The 22,826-nt window shown below is 46.0% G+C and overlaps 3 protein-coding genes and 1 pseudogene across 6 annotated transcripts; 1 reads left to right on the forward strand and 3 right to left on the reverse strand.

Moving 5' to 3' along the window:
• Positions 1-205: 205 nt before the first annotated feature.
• Positions 206-3,660, reverse strand: LOC112900049 (protein XRI1-like). Of its 4 annotated transcripts, none has more exons than XM_025968766.1 (9): positions 2,954-3,660; positions 2,469-2,524; positions 2,253-2,369; positions 2,032-2,168; positions 1,774-1,852; positions 1,592-1,694; positions 1,449-1,501; positions 987-1,067; positions 206-895 (listed from the first exon to the last, which is right to left on the reverse strand). In XM_025968766.1, exons 1-9 carry the CDS (start codon positions 3,148-3,150, stop codon positions 639-641), a joined length of 1,080 nt encoding a protein of 359 aa, XP_025824551.1. In that variant the 5' UTR covers positions 3,151-3,660; the 3' UTR covers positions 206-638. The 4 variants fall into 4 exon arrangements, with proteins under 4 accessions (XP_025824551.1, XP_025824552.1, XP_025824553.1 ...); XM_025968767.1 differs by having other exon boundaries at positions 3,264-3,656; XM_025968768.1 differs by having other exon boundaries at positions 2,469-2,521; positions 3,264-3,655.
• Positions 3,661-5,985: 2,325 nt separating this feature from the next.
• On the reverse strand, positions 5,986-7,221 carry LOC112900640 (annotated as a pseudogene).
• Positions 7,222-9,289: 2,068 nt separating this feature from the next.
• On the reverse strand, positions 9,290-12,697 carry LOC112900378 (ER lumen protein-retaining receptor). The gene is made up of 6 exons (XM_025969209.1): positions 12,452-12,697; positions 11,183-11,448; positions 10,947-11,062; positions 9,989-10,062; positions 9,834-9,897; positions 9,290-9,724 (listed from the first exon to the last, which is right to left on the reverse strand). The coding sequence occupies exons 1-6, from the start codon at positions 12,540-12,542 to the stop codon at positions 9,688-9,690; spliced, it is 648 nt and encodes a 215-aa protein (XP_025824994.1). The 5' UTR covers positions 12,543-12,697; the 3' UTR covers positions 9,290-9,687.
• Positions 12,698-14,265: 1,568 nt separating this feature from the next.
• LOC112901720 (TBC1 domain family member 13-like) lies at positions 14,266-22,191 on the forward strand. Its single transcript, XM_025970689.1, has 9 exons — positions 14,266-14,697; positions 14,812-14,904; positions 16,171-16,275; positions 19,918-20,070; positions 20,635-20,733; positions 20,822-20,950; positions 21,252-21,431; positions 21,533-21,649; positions 21,734-22,191. The coding sequence occupies exons 1-9, from the start codon at positions 14,404-14,406 to the stop codon at positions 21,896-21,898; spliced, it is 1,335 nt and encodes a 444-aa protein (XP_025826474.1). The 5' UTR covers positions 14,266-14,403; the 3' UTR covers positions 21,899-22,191.
• Positions 22,192-22,826: the final 635 nt, after the last annotated feature.

The following is a 22,826-nucleotide window of genomic DNA, read 5'->3' on the forward strand; positions in this document are numbered from 1 at the left end:
CCTACCCTGGGCCATGAAGTTCATCGCACATTAGCGATATCCACGATATAATATACAAGTGAAGAAGAAAACAAAAAAAAAACCCACAGTGCAGAATTGAGCAAGGGATTACCGCTCTCGCAGCCTCGCAGGATGGATGCATCAGGGTGCTTACCAGCAATCAAAAGACACAGATGGCCTGAAGAGCAGCATCAGAGGGAAGTAGTAAACAGGGCAGAACACAACAATACCTTGAACTTCAATTTTTTTCCCCTATATATCATTGGCCACATGCCATAAATACACCGGAAGAATGCTGGATCTTTGAACAAAGAGTTTCGCATCTACAGTGCGCTTCAGAACACCAAAGCCACGGCACAAAATTGAAATGGAAAATTGTAATAAATGGGAAGCTACAGAGGCCTGCGCAATTGACCAGAGCGCCGGAAGCAATCGAGAGAATGGCAGGTAGATAAGGATCAATGGCAGTCTCATGTTCTCAGCCCTCTGTCCCTTGTACTGTTATATGTCTGGGTCAATGGCAGCCTCAGGTCCTCAGGCCTGCACAATTGACCACCAAGGAGCTGCTTTCCCCCCTTCTGTTCTGATAAATGTTGAGAATGGCAGATAAATAAGGATCAAAGTCATTCTCAGGGCTCTCAGCCCTTTGTTCTTAGTATTGTGATGCTGCCTTTGCCCCCATCTGTCTTGATCCTTGTCTTGCCGATCACGGGCTTGCCAGAGAAAGCAGAAGTTCCCAGGATTTCAGGAGGTTTCTTTGGAGGAGCACGCAGTCTCTGATTAATGTCCTGCAGAGTAACATCGCCTTCCTTCCAAGATGGCTTGATGAGAGTAAAAGGGTATGCTACGGTTGTAGTTATGTTTTGCTTTGCCTTGACTAGCGATGAGCTTCCTCCTAGTAAGCCAGCAGGACCAAATGATCAGCATTGATAAAACTGCAAGTTCAAGTGTGCTCTAAGTCATAATACAGTATCAAACTGAAATACCTTTAGAGACTTTGAGCGTAGAAAGCTTCCTAGTTTCCTGCATTATGAAACGCTCTGTCACTGGTGCAATCTCGCTTGATCCTGTAGCCAGATAGAAAGAATAGGTAAGTTGCTTGGATAAACTGCTACATGTCGGTGTCAACTAGGCACTCAAAACTACATGACTGCCAGGCATAATGGAAAACTGCAGCAGCTACAAATACACCAAAATACAACTGCAATAAAGGGAAATAGGAAAGAAATAATTCTCATTTTATATCACACAAGGGACCTGGGAACAAACAAATGCGGGTCATCTGAGTCATTGACACATTGCTGCCACTCCACCCGCAAGGATGGAAAATGGTTAATTATTCCCCATGCCGATGGAATTGGAAACCCAAGCATTGACTAGAAACTGTGTTGAAAAAGTAAATGAAAAATTGGCAACAAAATGCTGTGGAAAAACTGGTGTGCACCGACCTGAAATACCAGCTTGATCATCAACATATGCAACGCTTTCCTGGGTACAAGGCCTGCAGCAAACACGAGATGAAGATGTCATGGTTGTCAAGTAGTGATGAATCAGTTTAAAGTGGTTTCAGTGGAAACAGAGAGGAACCAACATTTGATCAGGTTCGACGTACACTGGAGTTCCATAAGAGCAATGTTCCAAATGGTTATTTTCTTGCCAGTAGGATGCTTGATTTGACAAGGAACTTATTGTATCTGATGCAAAATTTTCAATTAGCAAACAGAAGAGGGGCAGCAATAGGTCATTTTCAAGCACACATGGTGAAATACAAACCTATATTATTTGAACTGTACTGTATATCACAATTTAAGCTCTGTGGTTCGTCGGTACAAAGCAATGAAACCTCTGTTACCTAAGCCATGGATCAACAAAAGAAGCATAACTGTGTGATAAGTAACGAGTAGCCGAAGAGAGATTTGAAACATGGCTAGGAGCTAACAAACAACCTCAGATGCAACAAAGCATAAATGTGATAAGTACTGAGTAGCTGAAGAGATAGATTTGAAACATAGCTAGGAGCTGGCGAACAACCTCAGATGCGACAAAAGGAGAAGCGGTTTCATGAGTTCCAACTTCCGACTGACTAGACTCTGGAGGGTACTCCAACGTACGTCTTCGCTTTGCTTCGCGAGACTCCTCCGGGTCCAGGGTCTCCTTGCAGGAGATATCTACTCAAGCAACAAATACCTCAATTAAGCATAGCATTCAAGAGCGAAAGCAGTTGATAGATGTCAGAAGAAATGGCGTCTCACCTGGTATATCAGCGAAGAAGTCACGACAGTCCCTCAGCGGAGTTTGATTCCCAAGCAATCCCAGTAGCTCATCGTCATCTTGATTGAGGCAATCCCACACAAACTTGGTAGCATCCGCTGTAAAAGGAGACAAGACAAAATGAGAGATCAAGTCCAGACAGATACTCTAGAGTTTGTTTGCAACACAGATGCAGGGTATGGATGTGAGTGAAGTACCATGGCTCGCATCATCTGCTTCGCAATGCTCTCCTGCTTGCCAATCCCAGAGACTGCTGCGAGCGTTACAAGATCGAGCATAAGTACAACAAATTCCACAAAAGCGGTTCACTGGAACAGCAGGTCAATTTTGCAAGCATTCAGTTCAGGGGAGAGCTGAGATTGGGATCACACACAAAGATGTCGGGCCATGGAGCTACTCCTGTATGTTCTAGCCAGGTTTTATCAGATTTTAGTCTGTCATGTGAGGTGGATTAGCCACCGAACTCCGCAATCAAAGGTCTACACCCATCTACACGCGATACAGCACCTTGATTCTCACCGATCGGCAATACAACAAGCATCACGCGCGCCCCGATTCCAGTCCCACCGTGAGCCCGTACCCTCCCCATCGGAGCTACGCCGGCCGGCGGCGGACTAATCCCCCAATCGGACGCAAATCCCGAACCAGCAAACCGAATCCGAGTGAGAAATGGGAAACGCACCCAGGGGCCCGAGGACCGCCCCACGGATCATCCTCCCGATCCGCCGAGAGCCGGCGCGCCGGGCCAGATCGCCGCCACGGCAGGATTTCTCCACCGTCAGATCGAACACCCGGGACCGGCCGGCGGCGAGCGGATCTCCGCCCACCGCCAGCTCCGCACCGGACGGCGGCGCATCGGCCCCAGCCAAAACCCCTCATCCCATCCCCCACCCCAATCCCCCCCGAGACACGGAGCCGACCAGTCCCCCGCGAGAACCGCGGACCCAGCAAGCAAGGACGAAGCAAACACGGCCCGGGCCCCCCTCACCCACATTTGAGAGCCATTGGCGCCTCCGCCGCCGCTCCCTCCGGCATCGGCGCCTCCGCCGCCGCCGTACGGGTCCATCGATCGGCCGCGCCGCCGCAACTAGCCGTTGCAACGGCCCCCCGGATTCGAGCGTGCCTAGCGTGCGCGGTGCGAGGGCGGTGGATGCGAGAGCATGTCCGGGCGACGCCGCGGCGGTGTACTACTAGCACGGGTCGCTACTGCTGGCTGCTGCCGCTGCGGTTGCGCCGCATTTGTAGTGTGGTGGGATGGGAGGGGTGGGTCGAAAAGGGGAAGGGAATGGGGAGGGGGGTGGGCGCAGATGGGCTGCGGGGCGAGCGAGAAGGCCGTTGGGCGCGACCCCTCGGCCTTCGCGCCGCGTGCCCAGCTCAAATCCCCCACCTCGCTCGCTCGCTGGCGGCTCTCCCTGCGGCGCCCTGGCTGCCCTGTGGGCGCCAGCCGGCCAGCCAGGGCAACGAATTGATGGGGCCTTCCAAAAGCCCAGCGCGCGGCGCGCACCACCCCTGTTCAGCTCCGCGCTTCCGGTTCCTTGGGCTGGTACTTGCCATCCCATTTTCATGGTGTCTTGCTTATTTCGGTACCTGACAAACTGTAAATTATAAACCAAGAAGAACCGGGTATGAATTCCAGGAAAAATAGAAAAAAATCGTATGAATGTAGTTTCCTTGAGGATTGGGGAGAAGATAGTGTAGGTAGATTTTCTCCGGCGGAATCCACCCATCACGGTTTGCAGAGGGAAGCAGCGGAAGGTAGGATAGCCTCGTATGGAGGTGGCGGGTGCTAGACAACGCGGCGAGGAGGCGCACCGCTGGCCCCATGGTTGGTGGCGGAGGACAACCGGTTGGGGAGGGATAGCGTAGTGGCAACAGCGTTATTGGATAAGCGTGAAGGTGGATGGTTTTGATGGATCCAATAGCGGGCATGCCGCCGGAGGAGGAGGGATGGTTTAGGGGGAGCGAGTAGAGGACGAGGAGCGTGCGGGATGGATGAGCCGACTTGCCTGTCGAAGAAGAACGCAAGGTAGAAGAAAGGCGATCAGTGCTTGATGGGTTGTGGATGGTTCGATTAAAAGCCAACGGATAGGATATCCCACTCTTTTTAGTTTCAATCAACCTTCCTTCTCCTTTTCAATCAAGTAAGGAAACGGATATGGTAACGCACAAACGGTTTTCACGCTAGTTATTCAGTCAGTTGAATTGAAATTATGGGAAAAGGATAAAAATATGATTTTTAGTCACCTTCTTACACTATGTTATGAGCAACTGCACGCGTGGATTATGATTCGAGTAGGTGGGGAGTATTGTATTATTGTTGACACTTGTATCACGAGGCAACATGTTGGTGGCAGGTGGCAGACTGACAGTTTGAGTGAGCATCTTTGAATTCCCTCCAAATTGAGTGCTATATTCCAGACTATCATTGAAAATTGCCTAAACTTCATTTATGTATGTACCATTTCAATTACCTTCAAAACGAGTGCTATTACTATTTGCATCTGGTGTAACGTTGCTAGCGTGAATATGGATCACACAATAATCCAACACATTTATGGTTCCAACTGTTCTTTTTGGATCGTACTAGTTTGAGCTTAGTATGTTTATTGGCCTGATTTAAAATTGCCTTTTACGTATGGATGTAACTATATGAAAACAAGTGAACTTTGATAAAAAAAAAATAATGCATGCGAGGTCCCGTATCATGAGCAGTTGCACATATGAATTATGGTTCGGGTAGATGAAGAGTATTGTATTACATATTGAGATTAGAGTTGAGAGGCAACGTGTTGGTGGCAACTTGAGTGTCCATCTTTAAATTGCCTTCTAAATTGAGTATCATATTTCAGTTTGTTATTGAAAATTGCCTAAACTTCACTTAAAAGTACTTACCATTTTAAGTGCCTCAAAATGAGTACCGTTTATTATTTGCATCTGGAGGTCATAGATTGAGGGTACAAGGACCAGTGTGAACGTGGATCCTAGCTAGAAACCAATGCATATATGCATCCAACGGTTCTTAGATTGTACTAGTTCGAACTCGTATGTTTATTGGATCGATTTGAAATTACCTTTTGCATATGGATGTAACTAGAACAACGAAACTTTGACAACAATCCATCCATGGGAGGTGCTATATCTTAGGTTCTTGAATTCTGAGCTCATCTGGAGCGACAAATCTCAGCCACCCATTTGCGATCCAATGGTTTTGGCCTTTCTTTTTATTTTTCACCCCTTCAAGCGTCTTCAAATTCCAACGAACATTCCTCGCAATTGAAACACAACTCAAAACACGCTGAACTCCAACAATTCGCTCCAACGAATCAAGGGAGTACCAATATCAAGGAAACAAATAATATGCCCCTTATTGAACAACATGATACAACCACTTCTCTTATTCCAAATCCATTAATTAGAGTTAAAGAGTGAAAATACTACTTACAACAACACTCTTGACATCCTCAATGGACAAACATAGTGGGGCGGATTCTTCGGGCGAGGTCATGATCAGCAAACATGGCGGCTCATCAGCCCTGTAGAAGTGTGTGATCAACATGCTCGAAATATGCAACTAAAATGGTAGCAGCGATTATGCATATGCATCACCTTATTTGGCGGCCACAAGGAGATTCGAGAAAAGAGTAATAAGAAGAGGGTTAGTGATAACAAGTGGCCAAAGATGCAGCAAGTAGCCGTAGAGGAACAAGAGGAAGCCTAGAGCCGTGAGCTGTAGCCGATCACGAGGCCGCACGGTTGCAGAGGCGCCGCCGCCGCGGCTCGCCGCCCGGGACGACGGCGAGCTCTCCTGGGCCGTGCCCCGTCCCGCTCGAGGCAGCTCACGTACGCGCCGAGGTCGTGCACGCTCCCCAGGTCGTGGAGGCTGGCGAAGTCGAGCGCGAGCTCGGCGCCGACGTGCACGTAGCAGACGCCCGCCGGCCCAGCCGCCGAGCAGCCTCCTGGTGCGCTCGTTGAGGAGGGCGCCCGGGACGTTGGTGACCGGGTCGCGGACGTTGGCGACGCGCAGCACCTTGACGCCGAGCGCGTCGCAGCGCGCCTTGAAGGCGGCGTTGCCGACGCGGGGCCCGCCGAAGGAGAAGACGGAGACGGGGACCCGCGGGCGGCGCGGCGATTGAGGCCGAGCTCGGTGAGGTCGTAGCCGAGGAGCAGCGCGAGGGCGCCGCCCATGCTGTGGCCGGCCAGGGTGACGCTCACGTCCTCGCCCCCGGGGCAGGAGGCGATGAGGCGGGACACCTCGCGGAGCAGCTGCTCCCGGCAGCTCCCCGTGCCGCCGCCCGGCGCCGCCACCGCCGAGGTGTAGAGGTTGAGGAAGCCCGACTCGACATTGACGTCCGGGCGCGGGTCGCGCGCGTCCAGGCACGCCGGGCGGAGCAGGCTCATCAGGTTGGCCGTCCACTCCGCCGGCGTCACCGTGCCGCGGAACGAGACCAGCACGTCGCGCCGCCCGAGCCGCCGGGTCATCTCGTCGGTGGACACCGCGACGTAGCCGACCCACGCGCCCGCGGGCTGCGCCACCGCCACCGGCACGGCCACGTCCGGCGCCGCGTAGATGTACCTCGTCACCTCGTACCCGGGGGCGGCGCCGGCCGTGCCGCCGCCGGCCTCCTCGAGGATGCGCTCCCTGCGGTGCTTGCAGCGCATGTACCCCGCCGACGAGCGGTCCATGTCCAGGGCGTCGTAGCAGGCGCCGACGAGGCCCCCGTACCGCGCCACCTCGTCGCGCAACACCGGGTGCAGCGGCTGCAGCAGGCCGGCCCAGTCGCCGGAACCCTGGACCTGCCTCCACATGGCGGCCACCGTGGCCGTGGCCGTGCTGGGCCGTGTCGCCGCCGGTGGTGCGGCTGCCGGGAGCCCTGGTTTGGGACGGCGGGGGCTCGTGGCCAGCTGCAGGGTGCCCCGCGGTCGAAGAAGCGTGGCACTAGTGAAAGCCATTTCGCTTACTATTTTTTCCTCGCTTTGATCGGTTGCACATGCAGATCGAAATCCAAATCTAGTCACCAAAATGCCTCAATTCGTAGCCCCGGCCGGAGGTGTCAGAGCAGAAAAATGTCCGGCTGCCGCCTAATTTTAGGCAACCTTGCCTGATCAAGTCGCTGTACGATCGACTGCCACCAAATGACGCACACATAAAAACTGCAGTGCCGCATCTCCGCCGCTATCGATGGAACTATGGGAGGAGGAGGAGAAAAGATGGTGGGCATAACCCTCGCTCTAGGGCGTGCAAGCCGGTCAGGGTGGCGGCGGTACACGTGGAGCGGAGCGAAATCTAGCCGCCGAAAGCATCACCGAAAGGAGGTGCGCGCCGCACCATTTGCGTGGACCTCGCTCTGTAAAAGTATTTAATTTCATGACTCTTGGGCGTCACCATGCATTTTTATGGAGGTAATGGTGGCTATTTTCATAACTGTTTTCTGTTGTCACGTAAAATCTCCTGATTCCGGTACCGGTGGGCATGTCCTTTTTAGGGTTTGATATCAAGGTGCTGTGTCGACGACTTTTTGAAATGAAGTACAGCACGCGGGATATGATTAGAAGGGAGAAGATGATGGTGACAACCTGGCTGAGCCAACAAGTTGGCCAAACGAACAAGCCATGAATGGAATGAAGGAAGGCAACCGTTGTTACCTCCTCTCTGTCATCCTCGTCCTCCTCGCTTGCTTGATGAGTGATGACCATGACAGACGACACAGAAGGATAGACACATAAAACTGCAGGGACCAGCAGCGGCCATGCTTCATGCAAAGAAATTGCAATGGAAAAGGAAGGGAGCAGAACAACAAAGACAACATTGTATTTTTTTTTTGTGACCATACATCAGTGTTGCTATACCTGATTCTTCTACGAGCACTTTTTTACCGTCTTTGGAAAAAGGTACCAGTGGTATTCACGGTGATTCAAACATGACAGATACCACAAGTTGGTACATCAGGTAGCGGATTTTGCTACATTTTTCTTCTCTATTTTCTCTGCAAATAAAAATGAAATTGTTATCACTGACATAGAAATGCTTAATGTTTCTTGGATTCAACCTTTTTATTAACTTCTTCCAAACATTTAGACGTCCAACATCCAAAGAATGGTCTGCCGTAGATTTGCTGTGACGAGTAATAATTTTCTGTACCCCGATAGCAATGCCAGCTATTCTCAATTTTGAGTTGCTGAAGAAAATCTTTTGCAAGCTTTGAAACTCTTCAAAAAGCTTGTTCAGAAAGAGGACGGTGAAATTGTTCAGCAACTGAATTATGTTCCTCAAGATTTTTGCCAATGAGATATTTTCAATTTTTGCGTAAGAATGAGGTACCAGCATTTTTTTTCCTCTTAGGAACTTGCTATTCCAAGGATCATCCCTAAAAGGATTGCAGCTCCATCTCCAACAATGGTTTTCCTTGCCTAGGATACAATTCATCCAGCTTGGTTTTCATGTTCTTTTCTCCTACCTTTGCAAGCTAATTTTCCACGTTGCCTGGTTATCCGTCGCCTGAATTCAGAGTTTGAAATCTGAAGTCTCTACGAGACACAATTCAATTTATGTGCAATCCTGGTGTTAGGTGATTTTTCTGTTTTCCGAACTCTAACTGCCGTTTTGCTTGTTTCCGGTACAGTTCACAGTTATGAATGACGTCTCGTTTTTTTTTTTCTCTTCCTAGGCACTTACTATTCCATGCATCATTCTTAGAAGATCTGCAATTCCATCTCCAACCATGGTTTTGCTTGTCTCGGGCACAGTTCATCTGGCTTGGTTTTCATTTTCTTTTCTCTACCTTTGCAGGATTACTTTGCGTTGTCAAGTCATACGCATCACAAATACAGATTTTGACATCTGACGTCTACTATGAGACACAATTCCGTTCAGCAGGTTTGCTATCCTGGTGTTAGGTGGCTTTTCTGTGTTCTGAACTCTGATTGCCGTTTTGTTCAGAAAACAAACAAAAACTCATGTTAGAAAAAAAACGCCAGATTTTCAATTGGGTTGCATAATTGATCAAATCTTGCTCTCTTATAGAATTGATATTATGCAGAGATGTAATACACATAGTTCCAGAGTCTTCTTCGAAAAAAAGGTAGTCCCAGAGTCTAACACGGTGACTAAGACACTGCTTGAAACTATTTCAGAAGCTCAAGTGTTGCCAAAGCCTTCTTCACAAATCACAATCAGCTGAACATAATTATATCTATCAACTAATACATCTCCATGATGCAGCGAGCTATTTTCCATTTCATGTACAGTATATTCTCTATGTTTCCCAAAGCTAAATATACATGATTGTGATCTAGGCAATGTGTCCCAGTTGACAAATGAACTGCACCCTTGTCGCAGATCTCAGATCATGTACATAGTATATCCTGGATGATACAATGCCGACAAAAAAAAAAGAGAGCGATTGACCAATCCAGCAGTCAAGCTGGTAGAGTGAGCTTAACGTTGTTCTTCCAACTGCAAAATTTGTCACATGTATATTGTTATGGAAGGTTCATAAGACATTGTCACATGAACATTTAGTAAATGAGTATATGAATGTTTTAAGAGCATAATAACTATTTACCTGTTGATGTAATAATAGAAGAAATCTGCATACAATAATGTCTGCACAAATCCTGATATCCAAGCTGATAATGTTAACAATAACAGAGATTAGGTACCATTTGAATATGGTGAAGCCAAAACAAAACAAAACAACACAAAACATAGATGTTGTACTTATCCAATGTACATAGTGTGGCTCAGTGAAGTAGCGGTAAATCCAGTTGAGAATATATAGCGATCGGTACGCGCTGCATATAACAGTCAATTTATAAATAAAAAATAGCTATCTTCCTAACAATAAAAACAGAAAGTACATACCAAACTTGACAAAAACAATCGTAGGATATGTATGTGTTCCAACAAATATTGGTTCAAGTCTCATCTTAAACTTTGTCTAAGGAGGATTATTTGAAAATACAGATGTCAGAACTACTCCAATTTATCTCGTGTATTCTCTACACGAATTCTGTGAAACTGAAAATTATTAAAGATAGAGCCATAGTACCATACAGATACAATAAGGCTGCATTGTAGGATTTTTCCTGACTGAAACCATATCAATTCTGACTAGCTGCTGTTTCATGAAACAAGAGAGAGTTGCTTAGACTATACAGCAGCACTACTAGGCAGAGCCTTATGATAGCTCATGTTATAATAATCTTGTTCCATTAGATGACCCAGATGAGAAAAAAAAGCATATTATCATGCTCATCATTTGATACTTTTACAAGAAAAATAGCATTGCAGATCTATACTATCCATGGAAGAATTCAAAAATAAAACCTAGCACGAGAAAGGGGTAAGCAAACGATTCTAACATAATGTTCAGTGCTTGGCCATGTCAAACTTGAACCTAAAAGGAAACATTAAGTTAACCATATATAAATAAAAAGTTTCTAGGCAGCACTGAATTTATGTGGGAAAGGAATAATGTCATGCAACGCTTCAGCCTTCATCACCGAAACATGGGTTATACTACAAATACTACTAGGGCCAAAAAGTAAAGGTTGGGGGTTATAATCACTTTGGAGGTGTGTGCCAATGTAAGGAGTCATATTTCTGCTAAATCATGCAAAATAAGACAAAGCTTTGTCTGGACAAAAAAAATCATATAGAAAAAATTAAGCCTTACCCAAGGAAAAATACATATTGCCCAGTTAAATTGTCAATGTTTCTTGTACGCTGTAGTAGCACAAGTTGAGGAAGAATTGCAACAGCCTCCAGATAAATGGAGAATGTCCACATTACCTAATTAAATCCCGAAAAAAGAGCCTAGTCACTAGTTATAGAAATACCACCTTGATATATACTACCCTGTTTGAAAGCTTATCCTATGGTTTGGTTCAGAAAAAAATTTCAATGCATTACCTCCTTGAAAGTGAACTGCTCGTGGATGAGCAAGGCCAATATAAGACAGGGTAGAACAAGAAACTGATGGCGGAAAGTGTCATGATCCTTGTCATATGATCTCTGGACCAACTTGTGGTGCCTCATATACCAAACAATTGAGAATGAGCTACCCAGGAAAATTAGCTTCATGACCGTATTGTACAGGGATATAAAGTCTGTGAATATGTCCAGGTAGCGAGTGGAGAAAACAAGAGCATACAACTCTTGTGTCTTCAAGGAAACGCCTAAGGAACAAAATTGGGTTTTATTCATGATACTTCTTACATAAATAATATACTTATTGCATATCCAAAACAGATATAATAATTGCCAAACAATTATCATTTTGCCTGGATGTGAACTCTATGCATGATCACCATAAACCGCAAGAAGTTGAATGATGGCAGAAGGTAATAGCTCTGGAGAGGGGAATTTCTTAAAAGTTACTATAAGTTCATTTAAAGTTTCCTAACATCTGTGGAAGCTGGATGCATTCAGTTAAAATATGCAAGAACCAAACAGTTACAACAAGCAATGAAGTGAATGCCATAAAAAGTCCTTATACCAACTGCATTGAGAAAAATCATATTATACTCCTAGAATGTGCCAACATAATACATACATTTGAAAAGGTTCGCAATGCCGTGACAAGCCAGTGGACCAGTGTGCACTGATTTATGAATTTATCAGTAGAAGGTACTGATCACATAACAGCACTTCCTCAAATTGTAAGTTTCAAAAGTATCTAGCTACCGAACTCGAAACTTTACTGCAGTTGATTTGCCGTATCGACAAAATCTTCTAAGACTCAGGCCATCTGCTAGGCCGACGCTGCAAGTCTGTAACTGGAGTGGAACATGATCCAACAACCTAATACCTACAAATACGAAGTACTAAATAATGTCCAGAAACAGGGAGAAAAGATACAACAGCTCAAAAAAAGCCCCCTCCAATTGCAGTGTACGGCCATTACTGCCTTCTGAATTTCCACCGTAAAATTACCTAAAACCTCAAAATGCATCAAAATACAGGCAATCCCATGGCCTCCAAGATCAGAATTTCCCCGCCTCCTACCCATACAGTTCCAGAACCGAACTTAAAAATAATGCAACGAGTAACCTCTTGGAGCTGCCAGCGGGCAGCCTATTCCACGATTCGGGACTCGGGAGCAACGATACGGGAGGCGGTGGAACTCGCCTAAGCAGATGCATTATCGTTGGGGCGGGGCGGGGGGGGGGTGTCTCTCACCGGCGCAGGACTTGATGGTGTGGATCTTGAGCAGGAGGACGAGGACGCTGATGAGGTGCGTCATGTCGCCGGCGAGCCTGAAGGCGTTCATCTCGCCGGCCTTCCTGGGATCACCACGCTTCCCGTCCTCGATCCGCGCGCTCCGGCTCCCCCTCCCGCCGGCGTCTCGGGTGTGGGTGAGCCGCCGCCCGCCTGCCGATCCGCGCGCGCACGTGGGATCTCGGAAAGGTTGGCGAGAGAAGGCGGGCGGAGTGGGGGCGAAGGAGAGGTGCCGCGCGGGGACGGCAGGATCGCGCTCGCGAGTTCTCAGCCGTCGGATTAAAGCTTTGGCCGTCCGTTAGATGGGGAAGGTGTTTGTGCGAATTTTGAGTGGACGATCATGTGATTTTGCCTTGACCAACAACGTTTTCTTTTTTCAGCTGACTCCTTATCTCCTGAAGTTTGTATTGGTTGCATTTTTGTCGATCACTTTTTTTTGTGTAAGTTGTTTTCTGGTGGCATATCGATAAGTAGTATATCACACGCGTATATATAATTATCTATACAATTGATAAGTAGCATGTCACACACGTATATATAATTATTTATATGATTGATAAGTAGCATGTCACACGCATATATATAATTATCTATATGATTATCTATATCCGTATAAAGTGTGAACACACATGTTTGAGAACCATCACACCCATATTTTATGTTCTTTGAGTATCACTATACAAGTTTAGTTTCTTAAATGCATAGCATTTATTTATTTTCTTAAAATGCCGTATGATATGATATAAAACTCATGGTTTATAAAGAAGATAAATTTGCAGGTCTCATCAATCCAAATACAACCATCACAAATCGGTTGCTTAGTGCCTCGTTGCACTATTTGCTAATATGGACGAAAGAGATAGAGATCTCGAAGATAATTTTTTATATCTTGAATAATGACTCCAACATTAGATCTATACTTCACCGGAGAGTGTATCTTCCGAATAAGATTTAATCAATATTAAGTTCTAGCAGCATAAAAGAATCAGTTTCTAATCACAATGCCAGTACTCACCCATGGTGGGTCATCAAAGATGATCAACATCTATTTGACGGCGGAACTTATTTTTGCTATGGATAAATTAGATGCAACACTATGCAATGTTGATGGTTTAAATATATGCAAAATACCACTTGTACATATCCCTTCACCTTCACAGCAATACAACAGTAATGAATCTAGCTTTCAAGCTGTATTTCATGCTTCCCAAGTGCTAAATATTCATAATAAAGAATGTCATGTTCTCATTTGGTGCTTCAACAATAAAATAAAAAGGTATTGCTTAATCAAATTAAAGGATTTGACATTTCTTTTAAGCTCATAAGTCCTTTTTACCCCTGTCATATCTTATCAACATATTAGCATCTTAGCGGAGCATGCTCAATAGTTTCCTCACGCCACAAAATCAACATGTATATAATTTTGGAATGTGTCTATACTTGCATTGCGTTACGTAGGCAAGCAGTCATGAGTTATTCTTCAAAATATCATTTTTCATCTTTTGCAGGATCTTGATCATCTTTTCAAATCTTTCTTTTATCATGCTTGAAATTTCACATTTGCAATTTAGATAGAATTCTCTGTCACCTGACTTATTTTTGATAATATTTGTTTCGTTTCCTGTAATAGACCCGTACCCGTGGGAAATAAGTTCATAAGTCCATTCTTCAAATTAAATAAATGTTTAGCTTCTGAATTAGTGGCATCAATCCAAATTACCGATGCCGTTTACCTAAGCAAAAAGAGCAGAAAAAACCATCGGCCGCTGCGCACCAGGTCCCTGGTCCAACCCACCCGTCGGCGGTCGGGCTGGATCCCCGAGAAAGAGACCGGCCGCCACCGCTCCCCACCTGGCCCCCATCTGCACAGTCCCCACTCCAAAACCCCGCCAGCTAGCTCCGCCGCCGGCGACATGGCCGACGGCGCCACGCCCAGGCGCAAATCCGTGCCGGACTGGCTCAACAGCCCGATCTGGTCCGCGCCTCCCTCGTCCCCGCGCCACCGCTCCCCGCCCCGCGCGGCGCCCTCCCCGCCCCAGCCGCCGCCGCCTCCCCTGCCCCCGCCCCAGCCGCCCCGGGATCCGGTCCCCACCCCTCCTCCAAACGCCCCCCGCGATAGCGACGGCGACGGCTCGGACGACGACGGCGAAGGCGCGGGCGCGGCCGGCCGGTCGCGGGCCCACCTCGTCGCGGAGTTCAGGGTCGCGGTGAGTACTTTTCGGCGATCGGGATGGGATTCTTACTGATTGTTGAGCTCGGGAACGTTTCGGGCTCACCTCGCTTGTTCGTGTCCTTGTGCCTCTTCCCCGCGATCGCTGCAGCTGGACAGGAAGGTGGTGGATCTGGCGGAGCTGCGGAGGCTCGCGTGCCAGGGCGTGCCCGACGCCGCCGGGTTGCGGCCGGTCGTCTGGAAGGTCCGGACATCTCCCTTATGCTCTTCTCTATTGGCTGCATAACTGCATGTTTAGCCCGATCGAGTGCTTGTTCTGTCACTCACGTAGTTACATGCTAGAGAAATGGCATTGCCTATGTTGGTGATCATGTTGATGGCCCTGTAGTCCTGTACTAGTTCCGGATTGGATAGTCACATCTACATGGGCAATTTTTCTCTGTTAACTCTTTTGAAAGTTCATGTTGTATATGAATGCCAATCACATACATTTTCTTTTCGAGTTGAACCCCATTTCCATCAAGGATCAATGAAAATACCACAGCGTTGTTACAAGAGCCTGGACAGGTAGGGAGAGTTTGTCAGCAGAGTGAGATGGTAGGGCTAAGCTGGAGATTGAAGGCACAAACAATGCTGCCTTGACATTTTCCTTGACACTGGGTGTTACCCAATCGCTCCAGAAGGAAGAGGGTGTTCCTGATTCAGGCCCCCTATCCTGGACCGTCAGATAACAGCCGTGATGGAAGAAAAATAGTACTGGATTACAAGTTTTTGATCTTAGGGGTGTGCGCGCGCGTGTGTTGGGGTGGGGTGGGGGCTGGGGGTGGGTGGGGTTTTAACCCGAGCCAGATAATTATTATACAGAAAAAACAAAAGACTAGGCTACTCCGACACCAAGATGATAGATGCAAAAACAACTTAACCTCATGCTCTCCGTTTTGGCCCTACGTACATACCATCTTATTTCCTTTCTTCTATGCTTAGTATTACTGAAGAAATGTTCTTTACCCTGGTTTGGTATGATTGCAGCAGTTTTGGTTAGCAGGTAGGTTGCCAATAGGTTCCATACATTTTTTTCATTGATGCACAGTGCACACCTAAGAAACGGTTGAGTAGATACATTTCTTTGGCAGTATCACATCATGATATTTTGGGGCCTAGTGGTTAAGTAGAAACTATAACCGGGTATTTTTAGCACCTGACTGACGAGACCCCAGGGTTGCTCGTCAGTTTGGCATTGCTGTGTTATTTGTACTGAATTATATTCCATTGCATGGATCATTTCGGATTTCTGTGATGGACAACTTCTGTTATGTGATTGGCTTCAAACTTAAAGAAATTGAATAAGAGCATTTAGGTAACTAGATATCAACGTAAAATTTTTCTGGTCCTGGTGTGTGTGTGTGTGTGGGGGGGGGGGGGGGGTGCTAGTTGCCTAGTTATGATATTTAGAAATTTTCTCCTTGTTCTGTACACTACAAATTTATTTGACTTTTTTGATAGTTAGCAGCTTCTCTTGGGATACTTGCCAACTGATCGTGCTCTATGGCCTTATGAACTGGAGAAAAAGCGGTCCCAGTACAGTGCTTTCAAAGATGAGCTTCTGGTTAACCCTGTAAGTTCTTCATGCATATAATTTCACTAGTTGTTTACTATTGCTAGTGAGTGTCTAACTATATGGTTTATCGAAGAAAGACCAAACTATATGATTTATCGAAGAAAGACCAATCTCAGCCATTAGCAATAGAGCTCAGCTTTCATCAGAGGAGTAAATATATTACAATTTTGAATTTTGGAGCAATCAATCACGCATATGGCCAGTATTTTAGAGTGCTGCAGATTTGTTGATTTGTCTATTTTACTGCCGTTGCCGGTCCCAAGCCCGCGATGAGAAAATGTGGAGGGTTGTGTTAGGTTTGGCGAACCAGCGTAAAAATCAGCCACTCTAATGGAAATGAAACCCATAAGAAATTTGTTGGGGCGTAACCCTCTTAGCGGCGCGCTACATCGGAACCCGGGTGTGGTGTTAAATGGGCAAGGGCCGGGTCGTCATCCCCTCAGGGGCGCGTCGTATCGTGATCCGGGTACGATGATAAGTGAGCAAGGGTTGGGTCGTCGCAGCCTCTGTGCCGCGCTACATCTGCGCTCGGGTGTAGTGAAAAATGAGCAAGGGTCTTCGCATTTCTCTCGACGGGTGCGAAGGGTAAGGAAGCTAGCCGAGCCAACTAGGATTCGTCTAGGTAGTTGGAACGTAGGGTCTCTAACAGGTAAGTTAAGAGAACTAATCGATGTAGCAATTAGGAGGCGTGTAAATATTCTATGCGTGCAGGAGACTAAATGGAAGGGCCAGAAGGCGAAGGAGGTGGAGGGTTCTGGCTTCAAGCTTTGGTACACGGGGACAACTTCGGGTAGGAATGGTGTAGGCATCTTGATCGATAAGAGCCTTAAGGATGGAGTTGTAGATGTTAGGAGGCAAGGCGACCGGATTATCCTAGTGCGGTTGATCATTGGAGATTTGGTTCTGAATGTGATCAGTGCCTATGCCCCTTAGGTAGGTCTTAGTGAGAGCTCCAAGAGTCACTTCTGGGAAGATCTTGATAGCATGGTTAGTACCGTGCCTATCAGTGAGAAGCTCTTCATAGGAGGAGACCTCAATGGCCATGTGGGTGCGACTAATGTAGGATATGAGCGAGTACACGGGGGTTTCGGGTATGGTAGTAGGAACGAGGGGGGAGGATGTTTTGAATTTTGCGTTGGCCTACGACCTGCTGTTAGCAAATACCCTCTTTAGAAAGAGGGAGTCCCATCTAGTGACCTTCCATAGTGGACAATACTCGAGCCAAATCGATTTTATCCTTGCTCGGAGAGAGGATAGACGTGCCTGCTTAGATTGTAAGGTGATACCTGGGGAGTGTGTTGTCCCCCAACACAAGCTTGTGGTGGCGGATTTTCGTTTTCGGGTACGTACCCACTGGGACAAACGTGCCAAGATTGCGAGAACGAAGTGGTGGAAGCTTAGAGGGGAAGAGGCACAAACGTTTAAGGAGAGGATGCTAGGCGAGGGGCCTTGGGAAGAAGGAGCAGATGTAGATGATATGTGGCTAAAGATGGCGACATGTGTTCGGAAGGTGGCCTCAGAAGTGTTTGGTGTGAGTAGGGGAGGCAAGCAGGAAGTGAAAGAAACTTGGTGGTGGAATGACGAGGTGCAAAGGGCTATTAAGGAGAAGAAGGAGTGTTTCAAACGCCTTCACCTCGACAAGAGCGCAACCAACATCGAGGGCTATAGATTAGCGAAGAGGTCTGCAAAGCGAGCTGTAAGTGTAGCGAAAGGTCAGGCTTTTGATGACCTTTATCAACGGCTAGGTATGAAGGAAGGAGAGAAGGACATTTATAGGATAGCTAGGATCCGCGAGAGGAAGACAAGGGACATAAACCAAATCAAATGCATCAAGGATGAGACAGATCGACTTCTGGTGAAGGATGAGGAGATCAAGGACAGATGGCGAGAATACTTCGACAAGTTGTTTAATGGGGAAAATGAGGGTCCTACCTTCGAGTTGGATGACTCATTTGATGATACCAACAGACGCTTTGTGAGGAGGATTCAGGAGGCAGAGATCGGGGAGGCTTTGAAAAGGATGAAGGGAGGTAAAGCGATGGGTCCCGATGGCATCCCCATTGAGGTGTGGAGATGCCTGGGCGAGAGGGCGGTAGTATGGTTAACTAAGCTTTTTAACCTAATTTTCCGGTCAAACAAGATGCCGGAGGAATGGAGGAGAAGTATTTTAGTACCGATCTTCAAGAACAAGGGAGATGTTCAAAGTTGTACTAACTACCGGGGGATTAAGCTGATGAGCCATACGATGAAGCTTTGGGAGAGGGTTATCGAGCATCGCCTAAGAAGATTGACAAGGGTGACCCAAAACCAGTTTGGGTTCATGCCTGGGAGGTCGACCATGGAGGCGATTTTCTTAGTACGACAGTTGATGGAGAGATATAGAGAGGAGAAGAAGAACTTACACATGGTCTTTATTGACCTAGAGAAGGCGTATGATAAAGTACCGAGAGACGACATGTGGTGGGCCTTGGAAAAACACAAAGTCCCAACTAAGTATATTACCCTCATCAAGGATATGTACAAGGATGCGATGACTTGTGTTCGAACATGTGATGGCGATACCAGTGACTTTCCAATTAAAATAGGACTACATCAGGGGTCAGCATTGAGCCCTTATCTATTTGCTTTGGTGATGGATGAGATCACAAGGGACATACAGGGTGATATCTCTTGGTGTATGCTCTTTGCTGATGATGTGGTGCTAGTTGACGAGAGTAGGGCAGGGGTTAATATGAAGTTAGAGCTGTGGAGACACACGTTAGAGTCGAGGGGGTTCAGACTGAGTAGGACCAAGACCGAGTATATGATGTGCGACTTTAGCCCGACTAGGCATGAGAATGGGGACGTTAGCCTCGAAGGTCAAGTGGTGGCCAAGAAGGATACTTTTCGGTATTTAGGATCAATGCTTCAGAAAAATGGAGACATTGATGAAGATGTTAGACATAGAATTTCAGCCGGTTGGTTGAAGTGGCGGCAGGCTTCGGGCATCCTCTGTGATAAGAAGGTGCCACAGAGGCTAAAAGGTAAGTTCTATAGGACGGCGATTCGCCTGGCGATGCTATACGGTGCTGAATGTTGGCCTACAAAAAGGCGACATGTCCAGCAACTGAGTGTAGCAGAGATGCATATGCTGCGTTGGTTCTGCGGGCATACAAGAAGGGATAGAGTCCGGAATGAAGAGATTCGAGATAGGGTCAGGGTGGCACCTATCAAGGAGAAGTTGATTCAACATCGGTTGAGATGGTTTGGACATGTACAACGGAGGCCTCCCGAGGCGCCGGTGCGTAGTGGAGTTTTAAAGCGGGGCGATAATGTAAAGAGAGGTAGAGGTAGACCTAGACTAACTTTGGACGAGACGGTTAAGAGAGACCTTAAGGAGTGGAATATCGCTAAGGAATTAGCTATGGATTGGAGCGCTTGGAGATTAGCAATTAACGTATCTGAACCGTGACCTTTGTTACTTTTTATTTAACCCCTAACTCTTCCTTTGGCTTGTGCCCTTTTTGTGTTTTTTGTGTTTCTTATTCTTGTTTTATGTGGGTTTCATCTCTAGCCTACCCCAACTTGCTTGGGACAAAAGCCTAAGTTGTTGTTGTTGTTGTACCCACCTATGTAGTAATACATTTATGTTCTGGTCAGTCAGAAGTTACTCGAAGAATGGAGGAAATGACTGTTTCCAAACGGAAGAAACATGATGCTGAAGGAACTGGTGTGCTACCAAGGGCGGAGATTGTTCGTGATGAGCATCCTTTAAGCCTTGGGAAAACTAGTGTTTGGAACCAATACTTTCAGGTAACTTTAATGAAAACTAAAATTACTTGCTGGTGGGTGTTTCCATTTTTGTATTATATGTTGCACTCTGGTGTGTGGAGTCTGTGGTATCATCATTGGTATTGTTCCATAGTAATTGCTCATGGTGGCCCGACTATTTTTGCCACGTGCTTATATGACCATATTTTCAACATTCAGATTTTATCATATACAATTTTCTTGCAATGTGAACAAACTTATGGTGATTCAACTCTTTATTTATTGTACTTCGCATCTTGTTTTTAAAATATGCCTAACTGTGCCCATCTGTCATTAGAAAAGTGAAAATAATGGGTCTGAATTTCTATATCTGGAGAGGGGTCCATATAGTGACTTGACTAGTTTTCACTCTGGACTTATAGGTTCTTGAATCGCTAACTGTTGTTCCTAGTACATGCTTTGCAGCTGTAATTTGTTTGATTTGATATTGCAATTTGCTACTGTTCAGTATTCACTGACCTCCCTTTGTTTGAAGCGTTAGCGAACTTTTATTGCGAATATCTTTTCTGCAGTTTAAACTAAAATATTGACCATTCAATACTGCAGGAATCTGAAATTATAGAGCAGATTGATAGAGATGTTAAACGTACTCATCCTGAGATGCAATTTTTCAATGGGGACGCTTCAGATTCCTTGTCTAATCAGGTAGGTGTATCCTATGACATGAGGTCACTTTTTCGTTGTCATTCACGCTGTTTTCCCTATTCTCTGACATGATTTGTTTTGTTTTCAGGAGTCACTGAAGCGTATACTTACCATCTTTGCAAAATTAAATCCGGGTATAAGATATGTACAAGGAATGAATGAGGTTTTGGCACCTCTCTTTTATGTTTTCAAGAACGATTCAGATGAAAATCATGCTGTAAGTGTCCTCTAATGTCACTACATGCTTACACATAGAAAAATGAAAATGTGTTCATGCTGATTTGCTGATGGAAAGAAACACTGATGACATCAATCCTGTGTGATATTTCCTGGCCTTAATATCCCATAATGGGTTAGACATTGTTTTCTTTAATTTGGATTTTCTGAAAGATAGCATGCCTGTTGGAGTATGTTTCTAATCTGGTGTAGCACTTCCTCCAAATGTTTATTTCAGCTTCTGAAACATGTCGAGGCAAAGATAACTTCAATGCTGATGACCAGATGTACCTTGTGAACAGGCTTCAGCGGAGGCAGATGCATTTTTCTGTTTTGTTGAGCTGCTTAGTGGGTTCCGAGATAACTTCTGCAAGCAACTTGACAACAGTGTGGTCGGTATACGCTCCACAATCACCAGACTGTCGCAACTTCTGAAAAGGCATGACGAGGAGCTCTGGCGGCATTTAGAGGTCGTAACCAAGGTATTTATTTGAATCCCGAAGAACTCTTTTCTCGTGATTGAGCATATGGAGTACATGTACATCTGTTCCCACTTCCCAGGCTAACACCCGCTGTGTTCCAGGTTAATCCTCAGTTCTACGCATTCAGATGGATCACCTTGCTGTTAACACAGGAGTTCAAGTTCAGTGACTGCCTCCACCTATGGGACACCCTACTAGGCGACCCAGAGGGCCCTCAGGTCAGGGAACTACCATCTTCAGTTCCATGCTGCGAGGTGCATTTTGATGCACGCTAGACTAAAATTCTCTTGCCCCGGGTGCAGGCTACCTTGTTGCGGATCTGCTGCGCGATGCTGATACTCGTCCGAAGGCGGCTCCTGGCCGGAGATTTCACCGCGAACCTCAAGCTCCTCCAGAGCTACCCGCCCACAAACATCGACCACCTGCTGCACATCGCTAACAAGCTGCGAGGGCCGCTTCCCTACTGATGTTTCTGTTTCCACTTCATATGTTTTGATGCCGGTTCATACGATCCAAGAAATGGTGCACTAGAAGCTCTGTAAATGGACTTCCCATAGGTGCTGGGTGATTGTTGATTTGAAATTGAGCGCACTAGTTCTCGTGCATTGTCCGTTCGATGCCCTTTATAGCTTGGTTGCTGTTTTTAGTGTTCGGCTGAACACGAGGCACCACCACTGGGAGCACACGTGCATTCAGCAGGTCAAGTAAAGAAGTGCACAAAGGTTTGGCCATCGAGCTGGGCAATTTGTCAATTTCTTTCCTTTTGTGGTCTTAGAGTATTTTTCTTTTCCCACGTAATACTATGCTGGGGCCTCGGGTAGTCTATTGGTAACCACAAATACCGCTTTGGCGTTATTGAGTTGTTAGGTAAATCTCGCAAAACGATCGGTAGAATTATCAAAAAGCTATCTCGTTTGGAACTTTGGAATTGGATTCTATTCTAATAATCATAATTGCTTGGAATCTTCAAATTAAATTCTATTCTAATAATTATAATTTAGACACAAATCTATTAAACTAATATGATTATATATGAAATATATTTGTATACTATTGCTGGCTATACGAGAGAGATATTTATATACTATATTTCTACTGTAGAGAATGAGTTAAAAAATATGATATAAGAGAGATTTATATGATATATTTTTACTATAGAGGAGTGAGTCAAAAAAATATGCTATAAGTTACGGAATAGAAATATAACTTGGTGGTTGGTGGTGTATAGAATTTGACATCCCACCAACCTTTCCAACGAATTTTTAAAGTTTAAATATAAGCCTATCCTAAATTTATAGAGCGGGAGATAAAAATTGATTTTATACACCACCAAACTATATTTCTATTCAGTAAATTGTAACACGCTTTTTAGCTCACTTCTCTATAGTAAAAATA

The sequence above is a fragment of the Panicum hallii genome, chromosome 7 (genome assembly GCF_002211085.1).
Source record: "Panicum hallii strain FIL2 chromosome 7, PHallii_v3.1, whole genome shotgun sequence".
NCBI classification, from domain to species: Eukaryota; Viridiplantae; Streptophyta; class Magnoliopsida; order Poales; family Poaceae; genus Panicum; species Panicum hallii.

Excerpts from the sequence above, each read along its gene's own strand:
- LOC112900049 (XM_025968766.1), bottom strand. The coding sequence starts at position 3,150 with ATGAGGGGTTTTGGCTGGGGCCGATGCGCCGCCGTCCGGTGCGGAGCT. Across the intron at positions 2,525-2,953 it reads GGCGGTCCTCGGGCCCCTGG|CAGTCTCTGGGATTGGCAAG; the intron begins GTGCGTTTCCCA and ends TAACGCTCGCAG. Across the intron at positions 1,853-2,031 it reads CTCCTTTTGTCGCATCTGAG|GTAACAGAGGTTTCATTGCT; the intron begins GTTGTTCGCCAG and ends TCCATGGCTTAG.
- LOC112900378 (XM_025969209.1), bottom strand. The coding sequence starts at position 12,542 with ATGAACGCCTTCAGGCTCGCCGGCGACATGACGCACCTCATCAGCGTC. Across the intron at positions 11,063-11,182 it reads AGCAGTTCACTTTCAAGGAG|GTAATGTGGACATTCTCCAT; the intron begins GTAATGCATTGA and ends GGATTTAATTAG. Across the intron at positions 9,898-9,988 it reads ACACTATGTACATTGGATAA|CTTGGATATCAGGATTTGTG; the intron begins GTACAACATCTA and ends TAACATTATCAG.
- LOC112901720 (XM_025970689.1), top strand. The coding sequence starts at position 14,404 with ATGGCCGACGGCGCCACGCCCAGGCGCAAATCCGTGCCGGACTGGCTC. Across the intron at positions 20,071-20,634 it reads TTTGGAACCAATACTTTCAG|GAATCTGAAATTATAGAGCA; the intron begins GTAACTTTAATG and ends TCAATACTGCAG. Across the intron at positions 20,734-20,821 it reads CAGATTCCTTGTCTAATCAG|GAGTCACTGAAGCGTATACT; the intron begins GTAGGTGTATCC and ends TTTTGTTTTCAG.